Source organism: Enhydra lutris, unplaced genomic scaffold (genome assembly GCF_002288905.1).
Source record: "Enhydra lutris kenyoni isolate GAN:26980312 unplaced genomic scaffold, ASM228890v2 scaffoldscaffold84, whole genome shotgun sequence".
In the NCBI taxonomy this organism is placed as follows: domain Eukaryota; kingdom Metazoa; phylum Chordata; class Mammalia; order Carnivora; family Mustelidae; genus Enhydra; species Enhydra lutris.
This window is the reverse complement of record NW_019154168.1, coordinates 3086170-3112961: the sequence shown is the minus strand read 5'-3', so window position 1 is coordinate 3112961 and position 26792 is coordinate 3086170. Positions and strand designations below refer to the sequence as shown.

General features: G+C 36.1%; 1 protein-coding gene across 11 annotated transcripts in view; it reads left to right on the top strand.

Moving 5' to 3' along the window:
• LOC111161349 (dynamin 1 like) overlaps positions 1-26617 on the top strand; it is a 51953-nt gene extending 25336 nt beyond the window's left edge. Inside the window, exons 3-21 of one of the 11 annotated variants that reach the window (XM_022524942.1) lie at positions 495-533; positions 1935-1981; positions 2380-2451; positions 5048-5134; positions 7058-7220; positions 8696-8816; positions 10178-10309; positions 11386-11592; positions 15028-15148; positions 15375-15530; positions 15774-15863; positions 19242-19334; positions 21941-21997; positions 23054-23131; positions 23451-23483; positions 25308-25484; positions 25644-25753; positions 25881-26040; positions 26324-26617. In XM_022524942.1, the coding sequence (XP_022380650.1) occupies positions 495-533; positions 1935-1981; positions 2380-2451; positions 5048-5134; positions 7058-7220; positions 8696-8816; positions 10178-10309; positions 11386-11592; positions 15028-15148; positions 15375-15530; positions 15774-15863; positions 19242-19334; positions 21941-21997; positions 23054-23131; positions 23451-23483; positions 25308-25484; positions 25644-25753; positions 25881-26040; positions 26324-26380 (2000 nt within the window). In that variant the 3' untranslated portion in view covers positions 26381-26617. The other 10 variants (XM_022524940.1, XM_022524945.1, XM_022524947.1 and 7 more) reach the window with 10 other exon arrangements.
• Positions 26618-26792: the final 175 nt, after the last annotated feature.

Here is a 26792-nt window from a genome sequence, read left to right as displayed (position 1 = left end):
ATTGCAAAGAACATAATAATCCCTTACATAGCTCAATCTTTGTGAATAGGGTAGATACTTGTATATATTTACTTTCGAGGTGTTGAAAGATGCATTGGGTATGCTTTGTAGATCTTTTTGTACCAGGCCATTTATCTTCTCTCATAGTCATAGATATCAAGTATATCAAATATTTAAGGCAAATTTTTGAAGAGTGAATTAATTTTAATCCAGTTGTGTTAGAACTAGAAACCAGAGGTAACACAATTAGTTGTAGTGGAAAATAACAGTAAGTTATGACACATAGTATGCTTCATTTATATCACTTAAAATCTCTATATCCCTTTAATTATAATTAATTGTAGTGGAATTACAGTTGTAAAGTTTGAATAATTGAATGCTCTGTGCATTTGAAATGTGTTCAGGTTTCTGCACATTTGATTTTTTAAAAAGGTTTAAAATATTAGGGATAAGCACTAAACTTCTCATTCTGTGCTGTTTCTCTTTAACTACAGACCCTGCTACATGGAAAAACTCAAGACACCTTTCTAAAGGTTTCCTTTATCCATTTGTTTTTGACCCTTCTTTTTCTAGTATGCCTGCATGTGTGCTTATGTACTCTTACAGGCTGTGTGCATTATTTTTCTTCCATTTTTATTTGCCTATCCACATTGATTGCAGGTGGTTCTTGTTACCTCTTGGCATTGCATCAGAATACAGGCTTTTTTTTGGTGGTGAATGTAATTTATTTTTATTTTTAAAAACATGCTTGTTAAGCCAGGCCTCTTGTGTATGATAAGGTAAATTAAAAACACCCCTTTGGTATGTAGTACTTGCCTCTGTGAGTTCTGTTCACCTAGATTACTCCTGTCCTCCAATGAGACTTCTTGGAAGAAGGTACTAAGCTTCAAGTAGGTGAGCATTTTACTTGCAAAAAGGATCCAGTTTTATTTGCCTTATTTCCACCAAAGAAATAAGTTTTTCTTCAATATTGATTTGAAAATCTTTTAGTCCTTTTTATTTTGATTTCAGTGGCTGATAATGCATTATTCATAAACTCATTAAGACATTTAAAACTCTAAATTTGGTGAAAGCAAAATAGCTGTGCTTAAGGAAGGCAGTTAGGTTAGCTTTGTACAATTAAACACGTCTAATTTCTCTGAGAAAACTAGAATAAAACTTGCTTGCCAAGATTTAGACCACTTGAAACAGTGCCTGCAGTGAATATATTTTCCTTTTTTTTCAGCAAGTGCAGGAAGAACAGACCTATTACTGGAAGACTTCATGGAGAGTAGCATCTCTACAATAGTTATGCTAGAGTCGTCTGTCCCACCCTCCTCCCCAACACACACTCATTTCATTTCTTTCTAACGTTCATTTCCAAGGGGGGAACATTTACCTTGAAAATGCTTATGAATCACAGAATGCACTATTGATGGAGCTCTTTAAAGGAACACCAAGTTGTAACTTATAGGTAGCCAGTAGGAAACCAAATTTTAAAAAAGTGGATTTAATAGCTATTTCATTCACATATTGCAAACTTTTACCTTATGTGTGTAAACCTTATGTGTGCTTTTCACATTACTCAGTAGGATTTAGTTTTTCTTTTAGCCATTTGCTTGAGTTACTTTCATTATATTAACTGCTTATGTGTAAGATACTTAAAAACAAAACATATACTTTTGCTATGATATAGTTACATGCAAAATATGAAGTGAACAATTTTATTTGTAGAATCTAGATTTCAAAAGGAAGACCTGTGAGTAACTGAAAATAGTCACTGCTTGAAATACAGGATACAGTTTTTAAAATATGAAAGTACAATTTAGTAGATCTTAAAATACTGCTTGTCAGTGGCAAAATAGAAACAAGTGATAACTATGTTGCCTTTTTGAACTCCTGAGATAAAAAGGTAGTTCCCGTAGTTTCCAATAAATGGAGTTTTTCTTTTTCAGGGGTTGAAGCAGAAGAATGGGGTAAATTTCTTCACACCAAAAATAAGGTAATTGATCACACAAGAATATTATGAAGAAATAACATTTTTGAAAAATTTACAAGTACTTGGTAATTTAGTTTCTTATCATTGGTGGTGTGGTATATTACCTTGAAGCCACTGTTCCTTGTAAAGTAAATCTTCCCTTAGTAACATTTCTAACCATAGCAGTTTATTTGGAAAACACATTAAGTTGAGCTTTATTGTAATTTGGAAATTAACTTTTGTGGGATCAGGCAGCTTTGAAAAACTCATATAAAACTCCTTGGCTCAGGAAATATGTTTATGTTAGAATTTACTAATTCTGTGAAGCAGACTCATAGACTTCTTTGAAATTTATTAACCCCTCACTTAAAAACTGTTGAGCTTGCTATGAGTGTTGTGCTTTTTGTTTCAATAATTTCTAGCTTTACACTGATTTTGATGAAATTCGACAAGAAATTGAAAATGAAACAGAAAGGATTTCAGGAAATAATAAGGTAGGCATCTTTTAGAGCTGGAACATATAAATGTCAGTAAATATATCATTGAGATTCTTCTTCTTTTTTTTTTTTTTTTTTTTAAGATTTTATTTATTTATTTGACAGAGACACAGCGAGAGAGGGAATACAAGCAGGGGGAGTGGGAGAGGGAAGAACAGCCTTCCACCCGCTGAGCAGGGAGCCTGATGCGGGGCTCGATCCCAGGACCCTGGGATCCTGACCTGAGCTGAAGGCAGATGCTTAATGACTAAGCCACCCAGGTGCCCCTCATTGAGAGTATTCTGTATATAATGTATGATGGGCATTGTAAATTCCTAGTCCTGGTATTTGAAACTAATGGAGGTTTTCACATATATATAAAAACCTTACTTAAAATCCCATTTGTTTCTTAGAGCTTATATATACTATAAGATATTTCATTTAGATGTTTATTCTTGATCTTCTGATGTACATACCACTTGTATAATTTTTCTATTTAATACTGCTACAATAAGTTATCTTCTTCTGATAGACTGTACTCTAACTCAAGAGGGATTATGTAACTTCTGAGATTTTGAAGAGCTCTCTTTCTTACCTGAGTAAGGCTAGATTCACTTAGGAAAGCAAAGAGAGAGGTTTTTTTCAGTGAAATTAAAAACTAATATTAACTACTGAATTGTTTTCCTGTTTTCTAATACTGTGAGAATTTAAACTAGATTAGGTATCCAATATGCCATTAATCTTGACACCAGGCACTATCACTGCTTCTTATAAATGCCTCTGTTTTCTCTCCTTGTTTATTCTTGCTAACTTTCTCTGTTCCCTTCCTTAAAAATTTTTTTTAAACCTCCATTCTTGTATTATCCAGAGGCCATTTAATCCCACAAGTGGGCCCTAGCCCAGTATTAATATTCAACAAATACTCATTGAGCCCTTTTATCTCCCAGATGCTGTGCTGGAGAGGTTGTCCTGACAAAAAGGCATTTTGGGAGCCATATCAGTTCTTTATGCCTAGTCAGGATATTTATCTCTTTGACCAACTAAGCTTTATTCATCATTAAACTGGTAACCTTCGAGTTGCTGCTGCTGCTACCATACTTTCTTGAATTTCTAGTAATATGTTGTATAGAAGAAGCAGAAAAAGTGGTAAGGGACTAGATTATATTGTCCTTAGTCCTGTGATTGTATCGGGGATAATCTTGACTTTGGGGATGTTGTTAGTCATAATACCAGTCTGAATTCTTTCCTGCATTCCCATGGATTTACTGAATTTAGGAATTTTACAGTGCTCGTTTCGGCAAGCTTCTATACTAAAATACAAATTTTACATAGGGCTAGAATTTAGAGTGGATGTGACTACATCCACTACTTTCCTTTCAGAAGGGAAAGTTTTAGTTAAACTGAATATCATGAAGGATTGAGTCTATATACCAATTAGATGTTTAATTTATGGTGGGGGTGTCATATACTTACCTAGCAGGTTTTCTTACCCACAGTGTCCAAAGGATGAGAAGTCCCCTACCCCCAAATCTGTGAAAAGTCTCTCCTTTCCTAAGTCATGTTTGTAATGAAGTAAATGATACTTTGATCTTATGTAAGTAATTTTATATGTATAAATATCTAAATGAATTCCTATGCCTAACATAAAGCCCTGAAGGATTTAAAATATCTGTGAGATTGGAATATTAAAGGCATTTGAGCAAAGCTTTGTATTGGACATGAAAGGGAATACCTGAGAAGTACACATACCTGAGTAGGTATGCTGAGTATCAGCATATGACTTTGGAACGTTGGTGTATTTGAAATAGAAAAGTAGTTTGGAGTAATCTAATAGAACTCAGAGTAAAAGATGTTCCAAAAAAGCCTTCTGGGAAATTAGAATTTTCACTGGGTTAATGAAAGAAGATATAAGGTGTAGGTAAGATGAGAGGACGTTTTCAAGGATAAAGAAGGGCAGGGCATGTGCAGAGAGAAGTTATGTACATTTTCTGTGTGCCTTTTTACATATAGCTGGCTCAGCTTTAAAACTTGTAGAGGGCCAGTGGTGAAGAGAAGGCGATCTGGATAATAATCTCAGTCTGGAGAGAAAATAGAGGTATCTCTCACCATCCAGATTCTCTCTACTTGAATTCAGAGATCTAAGATATGGATAAATTTTCCAGGGAATCTCTTAAAATACACGTTTTTGCTACTTCATATTCAAAGATTAGGAGCCAAGTTGATTTGGAAACTTGTTATCCCATGCCTCACTGTCTGCTCCAGAACCTTGGAAATTTGGATAGTGATACAGTTTTCTTTTTGTTCAACACTAAGTCTATTAAACATATTTAAGAAGTTGTGTCTGTTTAGAATCAGGAGAAAAGCATGTGAAGTAATGCAGGGGAAATTTTTGTATATTAATGTATAGGATTGGATGAAATTATCACCTGCTATGTGGCTGTCTGTCTTACTTGCCATGTGTTTCATCAGGTTTTGATTACTGAAATGTTTATGGTTTAATTCATATGTAAAAACTTCTAGTGTCTGTCTACTTGAAATGTGGTGTACTTTAATATTTATATTTCACCTAAATTTTAATGTGATTTTAACATGGTATTTTAAAACTTATTTTTAGGGAGTAAGTCCTGAGCCAATTCATCTTAAGATTTTTTCACCCAATGTTGTCAATCTGACACTTGTGGATTTGCCAGGAATGACCAAGGTAAAAGATTAGTTGTTACTCATTGTGCATTTGGTCATGTTTGTTTTCAGTTGTGGTGGTTTTTGCTTGACCTCATATGAGAACAGTCAGCTTTCTTTTTTCCCCAGTCAACTTGGTCTATTAGCTCCATTCCCTTCTCCTTGAAACACTTTCTTTACTTGGCTTCCAGGATACCAGGTTTCTCTCCAGTCTCACTGGCCATTCCTTCTCTCTCTTTTGCTGGTTTCTTTCCTCCCATTGTCTCCAGAGTGAGTGCCTCAGAGCTGTTTTTAGACCTCTTGTCATTTGGGTACACTTAACCCCTCTTGATGATTTCATCCAAACTGTGGCTTTAAATACACGAGTGTCTGTTTGCTGACAGCATGTAAACTTCTCCAGACTCACATATCCAACTGTCTATTTGACATGTACGCTGAAGTGTCTAATGGGCATTTCAAACTGATGTGTCTTGTGCTAAATTGCTGACCTGTCCCTCAACCTTACTGCATCACTCTGCAGTCTCCCGTACTTCAATAATTGACAAGTCTTTCCTATTAGTTGCTTAGCCAAAAAGTTTATAGTCATCCTTGACACTTTTTATTCCACACCCTACTTTCTCAGAAGATCCTTCTTTCAGCTCTTCTTATATTTAAAATATATACAGAACTCCACTATATCTTACAAATTTATAGCTACCGTCCTGATCCAGCCACCACCCCATCAGCTTGATTACTGCAATAACCTCCTAATAGGTCTTCCTCATAATCTGTTAAGTAAGCAGCCAGAATGATGCTATTAAGGTGAAAATTAGATTGTGTCATTCCTTTGCTCAAAATCTTGCCATTGGTTTTTCATTTCATTCACAGTAAAAGCTTAAGTTCTTTTTTTTTTTTTTAAAGATTTTATTTATTTATTTAACAGGCAGAGATCACAAGTAGGCGGAGAGGCAGGCAGAGAGAGAGGAGGAGTCAGGCTCTCTGCTGAGCAGAGAGCCTGATGCAGGGCTCGATCCCAGGACCCTGGGATCATGACCTGAGCTGAAGGCAGAGGCTTAACCCACTGAGCCACCCAGGTGCCCCAAAGCTTAAGTTCTTAAAAGTGAAAGTGTCCCTGTTCTTCTAACTCCTTCTGCTCTAGTTTTCAGCCCTTACTGTTCATTCTGCTGGAATATTCTTCCTCCAGATATCTTTGTGTACCTCTCCCTTACTGGCTTCAGTTCCTGCTCATTCTCTTTTTTAAAATTATTTTATTTTTTAAAAATATTTTATTTATTTATCTGTCAGAGAGAAAACAAACACAAGCAGAGGGAGCAGCAGACAGAGGGAGAAGCAGGTTCCCCCTGTCTGCTCATTCTCTTGAATGTAATTACCTGAGTGACTTCTTCCCTCTTTACTCTATTTAAAAGCATAATCCTATTTATTTAAAAGTATAATCTTCTCTAATCATTCCCTAGCTTCTTGTTCTGCTTAATTTTTTCTATAGTTCTACCACCACCTGGATACTATATATATATTTGCTTATTGTCTACTTCTCATCACTAAAATATAAACTCTGTGAAGACAGGAATTTCAGTCTTTTTCTAATCACTACTGTGACATATCTGATGTAGAACAGTGCCTGAAATATAGTAGGCTGCCAATAAATACTTGTTAATTGAACAAATGAATTTGTCTCTATATAGTTATCATTGACCAGTCCTTTACATGGTAAACTTGATATTTGCAAGAGGTACATTTTGCGACTTTCACATACCACCAAATTCATATATCCCACTATTAGTCGTATACTCTTTTTTAATTTAATTTAATTTTTTCAGTGTATATTCTTTCTTCATTTTAACTATCTGTGAATGGAGTAATACCTATATTCTGTAGATTAAATGGGGGTGGGGAAAGCGGAGTCAGTTTTTATTATTAGCTCCTTGCTCATCTCTGTTTGGTTCAGGTGCCTGTAGGTGATCAACCTAAGGATATTGAGCTTCAAATCAGAGAGCTCATTCTTCGGTTCATCAGTAATCCAAATTCCATCATCCTTGCTGTCACTGCTGCTAATACAGATATGGCAACATCAGAGGCACTGAAGATTTCAAGAGAGGTAGATCCAGATGGTAAGGACAGATGTTAATATTGAATGAGATGGTTGGTTAACAGCAGTAAATCTACCCTCAAGAAAGGAATATTTATTTTTAAAAGTAATTTTTCTAGCTATTAATACAGATTTAAAAAATAATGTGTTCCTGTTTTGCTTATAATTACAACTAGAAATTCTGATGGAAAATAAAGTTTTAATGGGTTAGTTCCTGTATAGTCAAGGCAAAAACACTTTATATAATGTCCATATTTGTAATGGTTGCCTAATGATTTTAAAATTATAACAGGTTTTGCAAAGAGGGTTTGTTTTATATAAATAAAACGATTTAGATTTTTGGATGGCTGACTTCTAAGAATAACTATCATAAAAGGTAGTCATTGTAGATTGTTGTGGTATAGTAGAAAATTATGGTATCTATATTCTGCAGAGGTAGGAAACATTTAGACAAGGCAGAGGAAATTCTTAGAAATAAAGGTAAACTCCTTTTATGAAGCATTCATAACCCCAAGGATTATGTTCATAAATCCTAATTTAGTTCATACTGTGGATCAGTTTATGGGATTTGACTTAGGCTGTGGTGTGCATCACTTAGTATATATAAAATGGAAGCTTGTAGGTGAGTAGTTCTTATTGCTGCTGATAAATGTGGCTTTGCCTCATACAGGAGCTAATTTTTTTTCCCTGAGTATTTGGAGGTTCTGTGAGCTGTGAGCTGTGCCATGTTTCTTTTTTCCTGCTTTGAAATAAAAATTTGGTAGGAAAAGTTAATGCTAAAACTGCTAATTAAAATAACCATAACAGTAACTTTTTAAAGTTTTTTTTTTTTTAATTTCAAGTTTTTAAGAAATTATCTCACATCATTTTAGATTAAAAGATAAGCCCTAGGGGCACCTGACTGGCTCAGTCAATAGAGCATGTGACCCTTTTTTTTTTCTTTCTTTTTAAAGATTTTATTTAGTATTTGAGAGTGGGAGGGAGGGAGGAAGGGAGCAGGAAGACGGAGGAGAGGGACGAGCAGACTCCCCACTGAGCCTGGAGTCTTGACAAGGGGCTTGATCTCATGACCCTGAGATCATGACTTGACTGAGCCACACAGGTGTCCCTAAAATTAGTATTTATTTATCTATTTATCTTTTTATTTTTATTTATTTGACAGACACAGCGAGAGAGGGAACACAAGCAGGGGGAGTGGCAGGCAGAGGGAGAAGCAGTCTTCCCACCAAGCAGGGAGCCTGATGCGCGAGGCTCGATCCCAGAACCCTGGGATCATGACCTGAGCTGAAGGCAGATACTTAACGATTGAGCCACCCAAGTGCCCCTAAAATTAGCTTTTAAAAAGTATTTGTCAGCAAAGGTTAGAAAAGCATTACCAAAATGATGAGAGGTAATGTTAAGGAGAGATTATTGATGAGGATTTTTCTTTATTAATACCTAATAGCTTTATTTAATGGATCATTTTCTTTTCTTTTTTTTTTTTTTTGCATTTACCAGGTCGCAGAACCTTAGCTGTAATCACTAAACTTGACCTTATGGATGCGGGTACTGATGCCATGGATGTATTGATGGGAAGAGTTATACCAGTCAAACTTGGAATAATTGGAGTAGTTAACAGGTTAGAAATCAGGAATAGAATAAGAATTGCAGCATTCCCATTTCAAAGCAAATCTGAATTTTTAAAAGCATTTTAAAATGTGATATTATCCCTCTTTTCCCCTTTTACTATAATCTTGGTATTGCTAGGAATTCATTGTTGTAAAGGAAGAAAAGAGATTCACTAAACCCTCCTGTGGGCATTTGTAATGGAAAGTGTTTTTAAAGTAAGTAGTCCATAAAATGGGATGAAAAATTTAATAGCCAGGCTTGAAAAATTTCTGCCTATTATGTTATACACGAGGAGTGCACTGGATAAGGAAAGAAAAATGTATTTAATTTGCACATGATTAAGAAAAAGTTTGTTAATATGGTGGAAGGATTTTAATAAATTTGTTTCACAACTCTGGCATTAGTGATCCATCATAATTGCCAGGATGTGACTTGGAGACATTTTATTAAAGGTCCTAATTATAAATAGCTGGTGTCAGTAATTGTGGAAAGGAAACTACTATTGAGTGTCTAATTATGCGTTAGACCCTCTCCTGTGAGCAGTTTGGAAATGGTATCTCTTTGAACCTTTACAACATCTCTGTGAGGTAGGAATTGATATTTATTTTATAATCAGAAGACTCAAGTTATACATCTACCAAAGTCACATGGTGAGAGCAGATTTCAAATAAGATCTCTCTTAGTCGAAAGCCTTTATAAAGTAGGAAGCACTGAAATTAATAGGAGATCTGGGTTCTACTCCTAGTTTGTCCATAAACTAGATATATAATGTGGATTTAAATGACACCTGGGTCTCAGGCCTTTTCTAAATGAAAATGTTTTTACTAAGTGATACCGAAGACCCTTTACAGTGTCTGCTTTATTCGTATGTCCTATGTCACCCGTACTTCAGTTTTTTTTTAACCCTCCACTCTCTTTTCATGGTATAAAACTGTTGGCATTTGTAAATGACTGCTCTTTAAGTAATTATTTTTGGTAGAAATTAGTTGTTTGTATATGGGTAAAATACACAGCTGGTTGTCATAGTCATACTTTTTTTTTTTTTACTTGTCTATCCCTGTTACTTCAGAGTACTGCTTTTGACCGTAGTTAATGGTACCAGTGAGGCATAAACTATTCAGGTAGTACTAGTCAAAGATTGACTCTTGGTGGAAGTGTTTAACCTGTAACCCTGGGTCGATTAATGTCCCTGAGCCTTGCATCCTTTGCTGTAAAATGGGCCAATACCTACTGCATAGAATTATTACAAGAATTAGATAACACAGTCCGTATCAAGCATTACTACAGTGTCTGGTGCTACCATCATCATCTAAGGTATGCAGAGGACACAGTTGACTTTTAATTAAACAGTTTGTTATTTTTCAACCTTAGGAGCCAGCTGGACATTAACAATAAGAAGAGTGTAACTGATTCAATCCGAGATGAATATGCATTTCTTCAAAAGAAATACCCATCTCTGGCTAATAGAAATGGAACAAAGTATCTTGCTAGGACTCTAAACAGGTAACATTTTTACTCTTGGAAAATGAGGTCCTTTTGGTTTGCCAGTAGGTGTCTGAAAACTCTGATTTTTTAGTTCCTTATATTTTCATAACATTCTTATGTGTACAGTTTCAGGTTTTGTTTCTTATACAGTAGGTCCTTAAAATGTAGATGTCTTCTTTTAATTTGGGTGGTTGGCATTAAATTATGTATTCTAGGAATGCTCAAGGGAATTTTTTTTTTTTAAAGATTTTATTTATTTATTTGACAGGCAGAGATCACAAGTAGACAGAGAGGTAGACAGAGAGAGAGGAGGAAGCAGGCTCCCTGCTGAGCAGAGAGCCCGATGTGGGGCTTGATCCCAGGACCCTGGGATCATGACCTGAGCCGAAGGCAGAGGCTTTAACCCACTGAGCCACCCAGGCATCCCGCTCAAGGGAATTTTTAAAATGTCTTAATTATGAAGTTCTTGACATTCAATTTACTTTTGGTAAGAGAACTAGATAGCAGATGACTTAATTTCCACTTGGAATTTTAGGAACTAAACTAAAATGTATAATTTTCACATAAACGATTCTTATTTTAAATGGATATCTTCTGTTCTTATTCATAGAAAGAATTTAAAGTATATACCTTGAATCCTTAATACCCACTTATGGTAGAGGGACTGGAAAACCTTTCTAGGTAATTTATAAATGACTGAAATGAAAGCTGTTTTCTCTTACTTTTATCTTATTCCCTAAATAAATTAAAGGCTGATGGACTTGGATCTTAGTAAGATTGATTTTTCACTGTGCTAAGTACTCATAAAAGATAAGTCAGAAATCAAAATTTTTTCAATTTATATTTGGTTCTCTAGCAAAAGCTACATTTTGGTGGGTTGAAAGCAAGTTTAAAAAGTGTTAAAACCAAGTTGTCTTTGTTCATGTCATTTTTTTTCAGTAAGTATTTACTTCTAGCCTAAGATTGCATTATTTCCTGGCAGGACAAATTATTTGACAGCTTTTATCATTACTGGCATTTTAAAATTTTTGACTTGTTTGGGTCTTCAAAATATAGTTTTACTTTAAAATCATTTCTTTCTAACCTTTTATTAGGTTACTGATGCATCACATCAGAGATTGCTTACCAGAGTTGAAAACCAGAATAAATGTTCTAGCTGCTCAGTATCAGTCTCTCCTAAATAGCTATGGTGAACCTGTGGATGATAAAAGTGCTACTTTACTCCAACTTATTACCAAATTCGCCACAGAATATTGTAACACTATTGAAGGAACTGCAAAATATATTGAAACTTCAGAACTGTAAGTAAAAAATTTCTCTGTGGATTTGGTTACCTGACCTGCTGGGTTACTTTAGCTTTTTTTTCTTTTTTAAAAGATTTCATTTATTTATTTGACAGAGAGATCACAAGTAGGCAGAGAGGCAGGCCAGGCAGGGTGGTGTGGGTGGGGGGTGGGAAGCAGGCTCCCTGCTGAGCAGAGAGCCTGATGTGGGGCTCAATCCCAGGATCCTGAGATCATGACCTGAGCCAAAGGCAGAGGCTTAACCCACTGAGCCAACTAGGCGCCCCTTACTTTAGCTTTTGTAACAGTGACTTTAACTCTGAGATTTTCTGATTGTGATTTATAATCTGCAGAAGAGTATTTTGCAGAAATAATAGGATCATGTCTGATGTATGTGTGAAAATGCTTTGTAAACAGGTAAAGCACAGTAAAAATTTCAGGTTTTTTTTTTTTTTTAACAAGACTTTGATAAACATTTAAAAATACTTGGTAATTTAACTTTTTAAATGTTTATTTCTTTAATAGACACACTTTTTCATGAAAGAAAAAAAATGCAGATAAGAAGAATAGAAGGACAAAATTACTTAATTCCACTATCCAGAGTCCCTGTTAATTTTGGCATGAACCTAGACATTTTTCTGAGCATCTGTAAAACATTATAAATGTCTGTATTTCAAAAATCAGATCAAAATACTGTCATGCTATTTTGGAATTATATCCTCAAATCAACTCGTCATAAACAGCTAATATTAGTTATACATTTCTATAATCAATCTTTAAAATTTACATGGCATTGGGGCGCCTGGGTGGCTCAGTGGGTTAAGCCTCTGCCTTCGGTTCAGTTCATGATCTCAGGTTCCTGGGATCAAGCCCGGCATCGGGCTCTCTGCTGAGTAGGGAGCCTGCTTCCGCCTCTCTTTCTGCCTGCCTCTCTGCCTACTTGTGACCTCTCTCTCTGTCAAATAAATAAAAAAATCTTTAAAAAAAAAAATTTACATGGCATTTTACTTTTTAGATATACTCTTTTCTTAAACCAGTACTCTACTACTGATCGATCATTTTTATTCATACACATATGTAAACAGTGTTGTGATGGACTATTTTGGGGGCATGTATTGGAGTAAACCCTTAGGCTAAATTCCTAGAATGGAATTACTGTGTCAAAGGGAAAGAACATCCTAAATGTCTCTTACTGTTGCCATACTGTTAGTAGATTGTATTGTTGTACTACTAGCAATATATAAAAATGTTCATTTCTCTGAACTCACTTAAAAAAAAGAGAGAACTTTTAATTTTGAAGTAATTATAGACTTCCAGGAAGTTGCAAATAAATGTACCTTCCTAGGTCCTATTAATCCTTTACCCCATCTTACCCCGTGTTGACATTTTGCATAACTGTAGTACAGTAACAAAATGAGAAAATGGACTTGGTACAACCCAGAGCTTATTCAGATTTCACCACTTGTGAAATTACACATACACTTGTGTGAGTATTCTACGTACTTTAGTGTGACCCAGGTAGCCTCTTATGTGCGTTAACTCCATAAAGACAGTATTGAACTCATTGGTGAATGGTTGGTTATTTTATATATTTTTTGCAACTGGAGTAATACTTATTTTTTTTTAACTTGGCAAAAAGTCAAGTGCTACATTTTTAAAAACAAAACCTCAAACAAACATATTACCCATCACAAAGGGTCTCGCAATAGTATAAAACATCCTACTTAAGATCTTTTTTTTTAATATATATAAGTTGGCTTAAAATGATAGATGTTCTGTGAGAATATATATATAGAGGGAGAGATACATATATATATATATATATGGCATATTGAGGGAAATAAAGATTACTAAGGTGAACCTTTAAAAAGCTTAGTGGGCAAGGTAAAACAAGGTAACACAAGGCACGATTATGTGGCAAACAGGCGTATAATCAAGTATTTTTATTTAAATACTTATAACATGTCTCCAGAAATGTGCTTATAACATATATGGGGAGTTTTATAAGTAGTTAATAAAGCAAATAATCTGTGTAATCATTTAAGCCTTTAAAACATTGAAGAGAGACCAGTTTACATTTCTCTCGAGACTGGGAGCATGCCATAGCTAAAGATGAGTTTAGGTTGGGCTCTGAATAGAGTTTGGAGAGGCAATAAGTAGAAGGGTGTTTTAGGCTTTGGTACAGGAAATAATAATACAGGGTGTATGTAGAGAATCGCATGTACAGTGATGGGATATAACAGGAGGTAAGGCATCAAAGGCATCTAAGAACAAGACTGTGGAAAGTCCGATATCTTCAGATTTTGGAGAACTTCCTGCTATAGAAGTAAAACACTTTCAGTCAGAGGAGTACCCATTTTAGAAGGATAATTCTAGTCATTATGGAAGACTATTTGGAGAAGGGAAAGGTTGGAGGCAGACTGGTAATTTAACCATTTTAAGTATAATTTAATGGCATTCAATTAAAGTCACACTATTGTCCAATTATCAAATGGTGTCTATTTCTAAAACTTTTTTTATCACCCCAACAGAAACTGTGTATCCATTAAGCAGTATCTCTCTGTTTCTTCCTCCTCCCGTCCCTGGTAACCTCTAATTTACTTTCTGTCTTTCTGAATTGGCTAATTCTAGATATTTTATATGAGGGGAATCATACAATATTTGTCTTTTTGTGTCCAGCTTATTTCACTTAGCATAATGGTAGGCTAGTACCTTCTGCTTAGACAACGGTAAGAAAGTAGTGCTTAATAGAGAGTTAATTTGTTTAAAGCAGAAGCAAAATGTAGCCCATTGGCTAAGAAGGATTTTTACATTTTTAAATGGTTGAAAAAAATTCAGAGAATATTTCATGATGTTAAAATTACGCAGAATCCGTATTCTAGTGTGCATAAGTTTTACTGGAACACAGCTGTGCTTATTTGTTTATATTTTGTCTATAGCTGCATTTTTGCTCAGTGGTAGAGTGGAGTCGTTTTGGCAGAAACTGTATGGCCTGAAAAACCTAAACTAGTTACTGGCTGGCCCTTCATACAAGGAAAAGTTTGTCCATTTCTCCTGTGAATTCTGAATAAACAAATAAATAAGATACGTTTATTGTCTTTTAAAAAGCTCGTAGTGGAAGAAAACTAGGGCAGAGAAAAGATGTTTAGTAGTTCCTAGTAAACTGATGTTTTTTGGCAGAATAGTTAACTCTGTGTGTGTGTCTTTGCACGCAAACACATACATACATGTTTGACAAATGCCTTTTGTGGAATGACTCTTCTTCTTTAAAAGAAAAAAATTAGAAACTCGTTCATAATGGAGTTGAGAACACATGGAAATGATCGAAATGAAATTATTAATCTGAGACTGTCTCAGAAAATAAGACCTTAAAATCTTAATAGGAAGACTTTTAACTTGTAGCTTCTTTCCCTTTTAGTAATAATGGAAACCATGTACTTCATTGCCTTTCAGATGCGGTGGTGCTAGGATATGTTATATTTTCCATGAGACTTTTGGGCGAACTTTAGAATCTGTTGACCCGCTAGGTGGCCTTAACACTATTGACATTTTGACTGCCATTAGAAATGCTACTGTGAGTATACTTAATTTTTAGATTTTTTTTTTTGAAAGAGGTTAAAGGTTTATTATAATTTTTAACCAATTTTTAGCACTGTCTTTTTAAATGAATTGTATTTGTGTTCTCGTACCTGATATTAGGAAGCACTTTTCATGAAAAATACTAAAAGAATCATTTATTTTAACCTAGGGAAGAACTGAAATTTTGTATAGCTGTAATAAGAGCTCAGAAATTTTTCTAGGGTCCTCGTCCTGCTTTGTTTGTGCCTGAAGTCTCATTTGAGTTACTGGTCAAGCGGCAAATCAAACGTCTGGAAGAACCCAGCCTGCGTTGTGTGGAACTGGTTCATGAGGAAATGCAAAGGATCATTCAGCACTGTAGCAATTACAGTACACAGGTAACTGCGAAATGTCTCATGTGTCGGCTGGAGTGGTACAAGACAGGAAGTGCTGGTTTCTTATGGTGGGAGGAAACATGGAAGATGGGTTAAAAATAACTTAAAATATGCATTTTCCTGATTGGAAAGTGATTTGAAGTAGTATGCTTAAATGTAGCTTAAATTCTAATTCAGTATTTCAGTGATTATTTAATTTTCCTTTAAACAAAGCAGTCTATTCTATTTTGCTTCCATCATATATAGGAGTTGTTGCGATTCCCTAAACTTCATGATGCCATAGTTGAAGTAGTGACTTGCCTTCTTCGTAAACGGTTGCCTGTTACAAATGAAATGGTGAGCTGTTATTTTCACAAATCATCATTATAACCACTGTTAAAGAAGTTTTTTTGTACAGCAATAGGAGTAAATTTGAGTTTAGGCTTGTTTCCCAGTGTATTAGGAAGATAAAGAACTGAACCTCACTCTTATTTCAAAGGACACTTCAGTAATTCTGGCATAAGGTACATTTTGCTTCATATTTTAATCATTGTTAGCCTGCGGCCACAGGTTTTCATGAGAATGGAGTTATTGTTGGGGATTGTGACTAGCTTTGCTCTATTATATAGCACCACTGATCTAATGGAAAATTAGTTTTATCACCAGCCCCAGTAAACTGAGCCTTTATAGCAAGCTATTTTAACTCTGGTACATCGGGGTCATTTGGCCATTTCTAGTTTGCTGGTTTGAGGACGCAGTATTGTAATATCATGGTTGCTTGCTACTATTTTGTGGGTTGCTGCGATCTGTAAACACGTTGAAATTGGGAAAAACATGGGATAAGCATTAGAGATTGCCTTTATGTCTCTATTTGTTGGCTGAGTGTTTTGTTTTGTTCCTTTTCTGGTCACTAAAAGTACATTTGGGTCCTTGGCTCAGGAAGGTGGTGAGCCCCAATGGAAGTTTAAGGTTTACTAAGACTACAAAACCATCCCTGGAAGTGTAGAATGTGAGCGCTGCTGCTCGGATGTTTCCCTATAGCGAATGTGACCCTCAGGCTGAGAGGTGCAGGGATATAGTAAGCCTGATTTCAGAGTTAGTGATAGCACGGAATCACTGGAATTTCATTTGAATAGATGCTTTTCACCTTGGTTCTTGACGGTTTCGTACTCTACTGATACCTGAGATTCGTTAGGGCAGCACATATGAAGGAGTTCGTTTAATCTCTGCAGTGCTGGAGAAATTAATTTCAACTTTCCATTGGATTATTGTCCCATTAGGATTTCAAACCACTTTGGAGAAGTGTCTGTTCAAGTATTCTGCCCATTTTTTTAACTTGACTGTTTTTGGGGTTGAGTTTGAGAAGTTCTTTGTAGATCTTGGATATCAGCCCTTTGTCTGTAGGGTCATTTGCAAATACCTTCTCCCATTCCGTGGGTTGCCTCTTAGTTTTGTTGATGGTTTCCTTCGCTTTGCAAGAGTTTTTTATCTTGATGAAGTCCCAAAGGTCATTTTTGCTTTTGTTTCCCTTGCCTTTGGAGACGTGTCTTGAAAGAAGTTTCTGTGGCCGATGTCAAAGAGGTCACTGCCTATGTTTTCTTCTAGGATTTTGATGGATTCCTGCCTCACATTGAGGTCTTTCATACATTTTGAGTTTATCATTGTGTATGGTGTAAGAGAATGGTCGAGTTTCATTCTTCTGTATATAGCTATCTAATTTTCCCAGCACCATTTATTGAAGAGACTGTCTTTTTTCCACTGGATATTTTTTCCTGCTTTGTTAAAGATTAGTTGACCATAGAGTTGAGGGTCCATTTCTGGGTTCTCTATTCTGTTCCTTTGGTCTGTGTGTCTGTTTTTGTGCCAGTACCATGCTGTCTTGGTGATCATAGGTTTGTAATATAGCTTGAAATCAGGCAGCGTGATGCCCCCAGCTTTTTCTTTTTCAGCATTTCCTTGGTGATTCAGGGTCTTTTCTGGTTTCATACAAATTTTAGGATTGTTTGTTCTAGCACTTTGAAAAATGCCATTTGTATTTTGATCAGGATGGCATTGAAAGTATAGATTGCTCTGGGCAGTAGAGAAATTTTAACAATGTTTATTCTTCTGATCCATGAGCAAGGAATGTTTTTCCATTTTTATGTGTCTTCTTCGATTTCTTTCATAAGTGTTCTGTAGTTTCTAGAGTGTAGATCCTTTACCTCTTTGGTTAGGTTTACTTCAAGGTATCTTATGGTTTTTGGTGCTATTATAAATGGAATCGATTCCCTCATTTCTCTTTCTACAGTTATATTGTTAGTATATAGGAAAGCAACTGATTTCTGCACATTGATTTTGTATTCTAACACATTACTGAATTGCTGTACGAGTTCTAGTAATTTGGGGGTGGGGTCTTTTGGGTTTTCCACATAAAGTATCATAAGAAGACATATAAATGGCTAATAGATACATGAAAAAATGTTCAACATCATTAGTCATCAGGGAAATTTAGATAAAAGCATATTGAGATACCACCTTACACCAGCTAGAATGGCAAAAATTAACAAGGCAGGAAACAAGTGTAGGATAGGTTGTGGAGAAAGGGGAACCTTCTTATACTGTTGGTGGGAATGCAAGTTGGTACAGCCATTTTGGAAAACAGTGTGGAGATTCACACTGTTTTCCATTTAACTCAAAAAGTTAAAAATAGAGCTACCCTATGACTCAGAAATTGCACTACGAGGTATTTACCCTAAAGATACAGATGTAGTGAAAAGAAGGGCCATATGTGCCCCAGTGTTCATAGCAGCAATGTCCACAATAGCCAAAGTGTGGAAGGAGCCTAGATGCCCTTAAACAGACAAATGAGTAAAGAAGATGTCCATTTACACGATGGAATATTACTCAGCCATCACAAAGGATGAACAACCCACCATTTGCATCAACATGGATGGAACTGGAGGGGATTATGATAAGTGAAATAAGTCAAACAGAGACAGTTATCATATGGTTTCACTTACATGTGGAACATAAGGAATAGCATGGAGGACATCAGAAGGGAAAAATGAAGGAGGGGAAATCAGAGTGGGAGATGAACCATGAGAGACTTTGGACTCTGGGAAATAAACTGAGGGTTTCAGAGGGGAAAGGGGATGGAGGGTGGGTGAGCCCAGTGATGGGTATTAAGGAGGGTATATATTGCATGGAGCACTGGGTGTTATACGCAAACAACATAATTAAAAAAAAAAAAGATTTCAAACCACATATAATATTTAAACCATGTGTGTCTAATTAAAGCTGATCAATCATTATCTCAGGTCTTTAAATGTGTCCTTTACTCAAATAAAGTTAACATCTTTTATATCTGATTATGAAGTGTTTCTTGTTCAATCTGAACTGAAACTTTGACACGGAATAGCAGATGATCTGAGATTTTAATAGCAAATTTACATAAAGCCTTGGAACTTAGATTTGCATCAAGGAATTTTTTTTTTTCCCTAAAAAAATACTTCTAACTATCTTACTTCCTAACCCCTTTTGAAGTGCAATCTTAGAAGCTGAGATATAAATAATTCAAAAGAGAGCAAATTATTCTGTAGCATAATATGCATCAGTTAGAATATATTTATTGAGTATTGACTCAGGCATCAGTGTCCCATACTGTCTTTTTTAGAACTGTTTACTAAGTTTTACGTTACCTAAAGTAGAATTAGGTCAACATGTTTTTGTATATAGCCTAATTTTATTTTTTTCTAGGTCCATAACTTAGTGGCAATTGAATTGGCTTATATCAACACAAAACATCCAGACTTTGCTGATGCTTGTGGGCTAATGAACAATAATATAGAGGTAAATACCATTTGAATTGTCACTTTTGAGAGAAAAAAAATCCATTGTAAATCAGTTGTATCAAATTTACAGAGCATGGGACAACTGTAAAACACATGTGGACCATGTTATTGTCTGGTTACATCCCAGGATGTATGCTGAAGGCATTATGTTATGTTAAATCTACTTCTCAAAACCACCTGGCAGCATTATTCTAATTTTCTGTTTACACAACTAATTCAGAGGGGATCTAGGATTCACTGATTTAATGAATGCTCCCTTTTTTTTTTTTTTTTTAAAGATTTTGTTTATTTATCTGTCAGAGAGAGAGAGAGAGCAAGTACAGGCAGACAGAGTGGCAGGCAGAGGCAGAGGGAGAAGCAGGCTCCCTGCCGAGCAAGGAGCCCGATGCGGGACTCGATCCCAGGACGCTGGGATCATGACCTGAGCCGAAGGCAGCTGCTTAACCAACTGAGCCACCCAGGCGTCCCGAATGCTCCCTTTCAGTAACTGTTGTAGTTTATTCGGGTTGAAGAGTGGAAAACTAAGTGAGTGTTTAAAATTGTTTCCATTTGGCTCAGAAAGCTGGGAAGGAAACATTCCAAGATTTACATAAATTAATACATTTTCACCTGTACCAGAGTGGCTACACTTCATGGCTCTTTTTTTCCCCATTTGAAGTGAATTTTGGAAGTTGTATAAGATCTCACATGGAGCCAAGGCTGGTGGATAAAACAGTTTATCCAGATGCTGTTTTTGTTCTCAGCTACTTTTATCCAAGAATAATAAATTTTTTTGCTGCTCCTTAATCCAGTAAGACCTTAGAGTTCCCTTCTTTATAAAATTTCTTTTTATGCATGTGGGTGGAGAGAATATTGTAAATGTGCAATTTGGGAACTGGAAGGGACACTAGATCATCAGCTTCAGTCCTTTGGTTAAACAGATGAGGACACTTAACAGTGTTACTGTGGTGCTTATTTTGCCAGGCCCTATTGGAGGAAACAAGCACCTTCTCTCCAACAGGGATAGAGAACTATTTTTTAGCTACTTCATTGAGAGGACTCAGTATCAGAAAAAATTCCAAAATGGACATGAGTAGGTTACTTCAAGCACTTGGAAGGTGCACTAGAAAACAGTTATGTTAAAAATTAGTGTGTTTACACTATCTTAGAATAAGGGTTTAGTTCTAATTACAGAACTAAAGGTTCTGTTACAGAAACCACCTTCAATAGAAAACTGATGTACCAAAGTTTCTGTAATACTGACAGTGTTATTTATGATATGATTTCTGCTAAGTTTTGTTTTGTCTTAGACAAATGAGTATGTCTGTTTTTAACGATTCCATGACTTGATCTGGATATTCTCATTAAATCTTTACAACAACTTTTTGAGGATAGGTAATGGTAACCATAGACTACAAAACTGAGGGCTTATAGAGTTGGTAACCTGTCCAGTTAACAAAGTTAAATAAGCTAGGACTATTGTCCAGGCCAGCCAAGGTCATAACTGGTTGGTAACAGACTATGATGAGAATTTCTATGATGAGAAATTCAGAAAATTTTTGCAGGAACAAAAGTCTCCTGCCTTTTGCTTTGTGTCCCTCTTCAAAATGTACATTTTAATTATTCTGAAGATTGTTGAAATCCACATATTTTTATCATCTGATTTTTTTTTATCACTGGATTCCCTCATGATAAAGATGAAAATCAGCCAAGTGTCTGTCAAAAAGAAAGTCTTTACACATTAAAGATCACTGTGGAAGCTTTGTTAACATCTTTTTTGCAGGTTTGAGAGTGCTCATGAAATGGTTTCTTCTTAGGAGTAATTTTGACTTTACTTAACCTAAATGCTTTCCTGGGTCTTTGTCTCTGCCTGCAAGAAAGCTGGGAACACCTCCATCTTTCTCTGTTGTCCCTCTTGTCCCTGTCACGGTGCTTGATATACAGTAGGTGTTCACTGCCTGTTGATTTGAATTTAAGAATTTCTTAAGCTTTGTACCAGAGCTACCTGATAGTACTGGTAAATTTAGAAGAGTGGGCGGTCAATCAGTCTGTTAAATTAGGTTACAGAAAGGACTGTTTTCACCACGTTTATTTCTGGGAGATGGTTTAGGATAAAGAATATGAACATCCTTAAAGGATAACCTCCACCACAGGTATTTAGGGTCTTGTGTGTGGGAGTTTTATGAATTTAACACACAGGTGTGCAGGTTAGAGTGATTTTTTTTAAAGGACTAGTTTTCTGTCATCTGTGCATTTAAGATTCCACATGGTGTGCTGGAGGGCTGTGCACACATTTATGTGGGGACAGTTTAAATCTGTGACTTCCAGTGGGAAAGGCAGAGATGTTGGCCCATCGCCCCTCAACTGAGAATCCCCCATACAGGAGCCACTGTTACTGACGTTGTATTGTATCCTTCAGGTGTGTTGGGCAGAAAAAAAGATTGAGAAGCATTGGGTTAAATGATTTCTTGTTTGTTTTAAAATAAAATTGTGGCATGAGTTCCAACAGTGAGAGGATATACTGTAAGTTATTCCACACTTTTCAATTCAGCTGAACATTTTTTAGTAGGCTTCTCTCTCAATGCTCTGATAATCACTTTGGTTTTGTTTTGTTGTGTTTTATAGGAACAAAGGAGAAACAGGCTAGCAAGAGAATTACCTTCAGCAGTATCACGAGACAAGGTAAAAAAAAAAAAAATAGTATTTTAAAATCATATTCCCAATATGCAAAGGATTGGTAAGCCTTAATACGACTCAGTTCTAGGAGTAGTAGTCTTTTCTTTTTCTCCCTTTACTATTCCATTGGAACTATTTCATTGTTTGAGTAAAGGTCTGCAAGTTTAAAAAGAGGTTGAGTAATTTAAAGATAATGGTATCTTGAATACATTAGAAAAAATGCTTAAGGGTGGGTTTTAAGCATTGAGCTTTTATTTTTTTAGAAGATTTATTTTGCAGGGGGGGAGAGACAGAATCTCAAGCAGACTCCATGCGGAGGACAGAGCCCCATGGGGGCTCGATGAGATCATGACCTGAGCTGAAACCGAGAGTCAGAGGCTTAACCAACTGAGCCACCCTAAGTATCAAGCTTTTAAACCAAAGTTTATGGTGACTTTATCAACTTTGTAAAATTAGTTGAAATGACCAAGAAGGTATTTTGGAGAGGGAAGGTAAATATGCACATAATAGATTTTAGTTTTCTATAAACAGTTGCATAGATTAAAATATGTGTATACAGGGGCGCCTGGGTGGCTCAGTTGGTTAAGCGACTGCCTTCAGCTCAGGTCATGATCCTGGAGTCCCGGGATCGAGTCCCGCATCAGGCTCCCAGCAACACAGGGAGTCTGCTTCTCCCTCTGACCTTCTCCTCGCTCATGCTCTCTCTCACTGTCTCTCTCTCAAATAAATAAATAAAATGTTTAAAAAAAAAATGTGTGTATACAAATCTGTTACCTTGAATTCTTTACCAGAAAAGATCTTAACAGATCCTAGAAATAAAAATGAAGCTTTTGAATTTGGATTTTCCTTAGTTATTCATCTGAAGAAGGCTTTTAACAAAGGTGATAACAGTACAGTACAAGGAGTAAGGAAGAACAAACAATTTTATATCTCATGGTTGCTTTTGTTTCTCATGGTTACTTTACTATTTTGATACAGAGAAGAACAATTTACACTCATAGAATGTTTCTGAATGCATTTTTGGCATCCTTGATTTTCTTTCCCTGCATTTTTTGCCTTTAGTCTTATAAAGTTCCAAGTGCTTTGGCACCTGCCTCCCAGGAGCCCTCCCCTGCTGCTTCTGCTGAGGCTGATGGCAAGGTCTGTTCTGATTCTTAATCTAAGCCTGCATGCCTAGTTGTTTGGTGCAACATAATCATCTGGAAACAACACACTGTACACTGAACATTAATGTGGGATGTTGTGTTAAGGTTAGATCATTTTAGTCTAATAGGAATTTTAAATTATATAACAATGTATACTTCATAAATTGTTGACATGCCTTTCTTTTGCTTACAATATAGAAGATGCGCACGGAAAGATAATTTAAAGAGGAAATTATCCTGCACTTTTGAAATTCAAGCTATTGGTATTTAAATTTTGCTTGTTAAACTGCATGTTTTAACGTATCTTTTAACAGTTAATTCAGGACAGCAGAAGAGAAACTAAAAATGTGAGTCTCTTGCTTCAGAATGGAAATGTACCTTTGGTTCTCACTGAAACACTGTCTTCAAAACCACTGAAGCTCTTTGTATAATAGCATCTATCTCTTGTCTGTGTTCCATTTTTTAATGTTTCTCTTACCTAGCTAATCCTTCTAAGATGGCATTAAAAAATAACAAAAGGCTTTCCTCCTAGTTTTGACTTTAATATTGTGGTAGGGATTTAAGATTCCAGAGGTGGCAGTTAATACTTCTGGACATTTCCTCTTTAAAGGGTCAGAGATCTGTCCGGGACTAGTGGATCAGCCTCTCCTGCTGTTTGCCTGCACGGCCACGTGGTCTGCCTTGTCACCCGAAACGTGGGGCTTAGCATGTGCCTCAGCAGCTTAAGCGAATTCGGAAAAAACAGGGACTGGGAGAGTTTGAGACTGTCAATTCTTGATAACCTGTTTGGGGGAAAATGAGATAATCAGTAAATTATTCAGACCTTCCTCTGTTTTTTTTCCTGCCTTTAGCTCCTTTCCTCACTTACTGTCCAGGTTTAAGATTCTGAGCCTCCTAAGTTTATAAATGTCTTATCCTCTCTCAGCCCGCTGTGCTCAGGTTCTATGGAGAACCGTCCAAATCATTGCCTTAAGTTTTATTTCACTTGTGGCGTCACCCTGAGTTGCCTTCCTTTCCTTTTCATCATTCAGGCATCTAAACAACTAATTACTCATTTTAAGATTAGTTTATAATATACTGCTATATTTGGACATAGCATATCTTAACTGATGTATTACAGGCAAATGTGGGCCAGTGTTTTGATTCAGAAAGATACCCCAAACTGACTTTTTAAAAATCTATCTTTCAGGTGTGCAGTATTATAATTTGACATCTGTATGCACTACAAAGCGATCACCCCCAGAAGTCTAGTTAAGCATCCATCACCCTACAACTGAACCCCAGCTTGTTCTTGATCTAGGATTTTGTTTTTGAAAACTGACATATTTTTAACACTTGCCCTAACACCCTTCGGTTAAAAGTCTGGATGCCACCTTAATTCCATTTTAGATTGTAAGATCTTTTTAAAGAGCATGTAAAAACATTCCTAAATGTTGATCAGTTACTGTTTTTCCCATTATTCTAAACATTTTTCTTTTATAAATCAACTGACATATCCTAGAAAAGAAGGTGCAGAAGTACTGGTGATAACTAGATTTCTTTCAGTAGATCCTTAAGAACATAGACATGGAGGAAACTTACCTTGGGTTTATGTCACGTTCCACATTTTAGGCAGCTTAAAGTCAGTATCAGCCTAAGAACTGTTAGTGTAAAGAGTTTGTAGCTGTATCCTATAGTATTCTGTTGACTATTAAAAATGTAAACTAACTTAGAAAATAGATAAATTCTGAAGTTTGAGATAAGAGTTCATAGGACTTTTGGAAAGATCAAGTTCAACAGTGTAAGGTTACTTTGAAAAAATTAAACTGACTGGCAGTTCAGTTTTCTTTTGTGCTTTTAATAAGCACTCTTAAGGGCAGTTTATACTTTTCCCACAATTTACTGTTGGAGGGGTTGGCAAGGAGGAAGAATTTTAAAGTTAGCGAACGATAAAGAAAAATTAAATCTATGGGCTGAGGCCTTCCAAAGAAAAGACAACAGAACCTCTTATTTACGATAGCTCAGGTTGCCAGTTACACATGCCACATGCCATCTTTTTCTGACCCTGTTATCTGTCTGAATAAAATTCCAGATGGTACTGGATGTGTGTTCTCCTTGTCAAAGAAGATGAACTTTAAGTTAATGTCAGATCGGATACAGTTGGAATAGGGTTTGGAACATGTTCTTTTCAGGTTGCATCTGGAGGCGGCGGGGTTGGAGACAGTGTTCAAGAACCAACAACAGGCAACTGGAGAGGAATGCTGAAAACTTCAAAAGCTGAGGAGTTATTAGCTGAGGAAAAATCAAAGCCAATTCCAATTATGCCAGCCAGTCCACAAAAAGGTCATGCTGTGAATCTGCTGGATGTGGTAAGCCATGCGAATGGGTTACACACTAAGAAGATAACCGAATTACTAGGAAAACACTTCAGAAAAACTAAAGGAACTAAAAGTCACAAGAACTTACTGAACTTTTTAACCATTTCAAAATGGCACAAAAGTGAAATTTTTTTCTTTCCCTCCATTTAGCCTGTTCCTGTTGCACGAAAACTATCTGCCCGTGAACAGCGAGATTGTGAGGTCATTGAACGACTCATCAAATCATATTTTCTTATTGTCAGAAAGAATATTCAAGACAGGTTAGTACTATAGTACTAAATCAGACTCTAATACTGCTCAGTTATTTCAGAATCTGTTGTAGAAATACATGTGTTTTAAAAATTTTAGGCTTTTATTCTAAATGGATCATCTGGTTTGGTTTTGCAGTGTGCCAAAGGCAGTAATGCATTTTTTGGTTAATCATGTGAAAGATACTCTTCAGAGTGAGTTAGTAGGACAGCTGTACAAATCGTCCTTATTGGATGATCTTCTGACTGAATCTGAGGATATGGCACAGCGCAGGAAGGAAGCAGCCGACATGCTGAAGGTATTACTGTCAGCGGTTTTGAGTTTTCACAGTTGGGTCGTGGATACAAATACTACATTGTTAAAAATGCATTCTTATCCTTGGAGATAGACAGTCCTCCTATAAGGGCTAATCTTTTTTTTTGTTGGTACTTGATTAGACTTTTAGATTCAAATTCCAGAGAAGATACTGGTTAATTTAAAGCTACCACATATCAAGAGGAGTGATTACGCCCACATAATTCAGATTTTTTTTTATATCAAGAACTTAATAAGCATCTACAGCTTTTTCTTTTTTAATATAGGCATTACAAGGAGCCAGTCAAATAATTGCTGAAATCCGAGAGACTCATCTTTGGTGAAGAGAACTATAGAATATGGGGACTTTGTTGACTCGAAATTTGCTAGTTACTGCCTACTTGAGTAGAATTTTATTTATGAACTCCTGTGTATTACAATGGTATGAATCTGCTCATGTGAAGAGACTGGCTATAAACTGAAAATTTTACTCTGTACTGCAGAACAAATCATACAGTTAATCCAAATAATAAATGGCTGTTTCTAAAGTTGCCCAGTACCTATAAAATACATCAAGTCTTTCTTGTGACCATTTCATTTGAACTTAAAAAGAGCTGTTAATGTTCTAGTTGTGCAAGCAGTTTGCCTGTGGATAAGATGACCTGTGTAATCTGTTAGTAGTCTTAAAGCTGCTGCCCTAGTCCTGCAAGAAGAGTGCACAAGACACCATTTCCTACAACTGTAATGCATGCACAA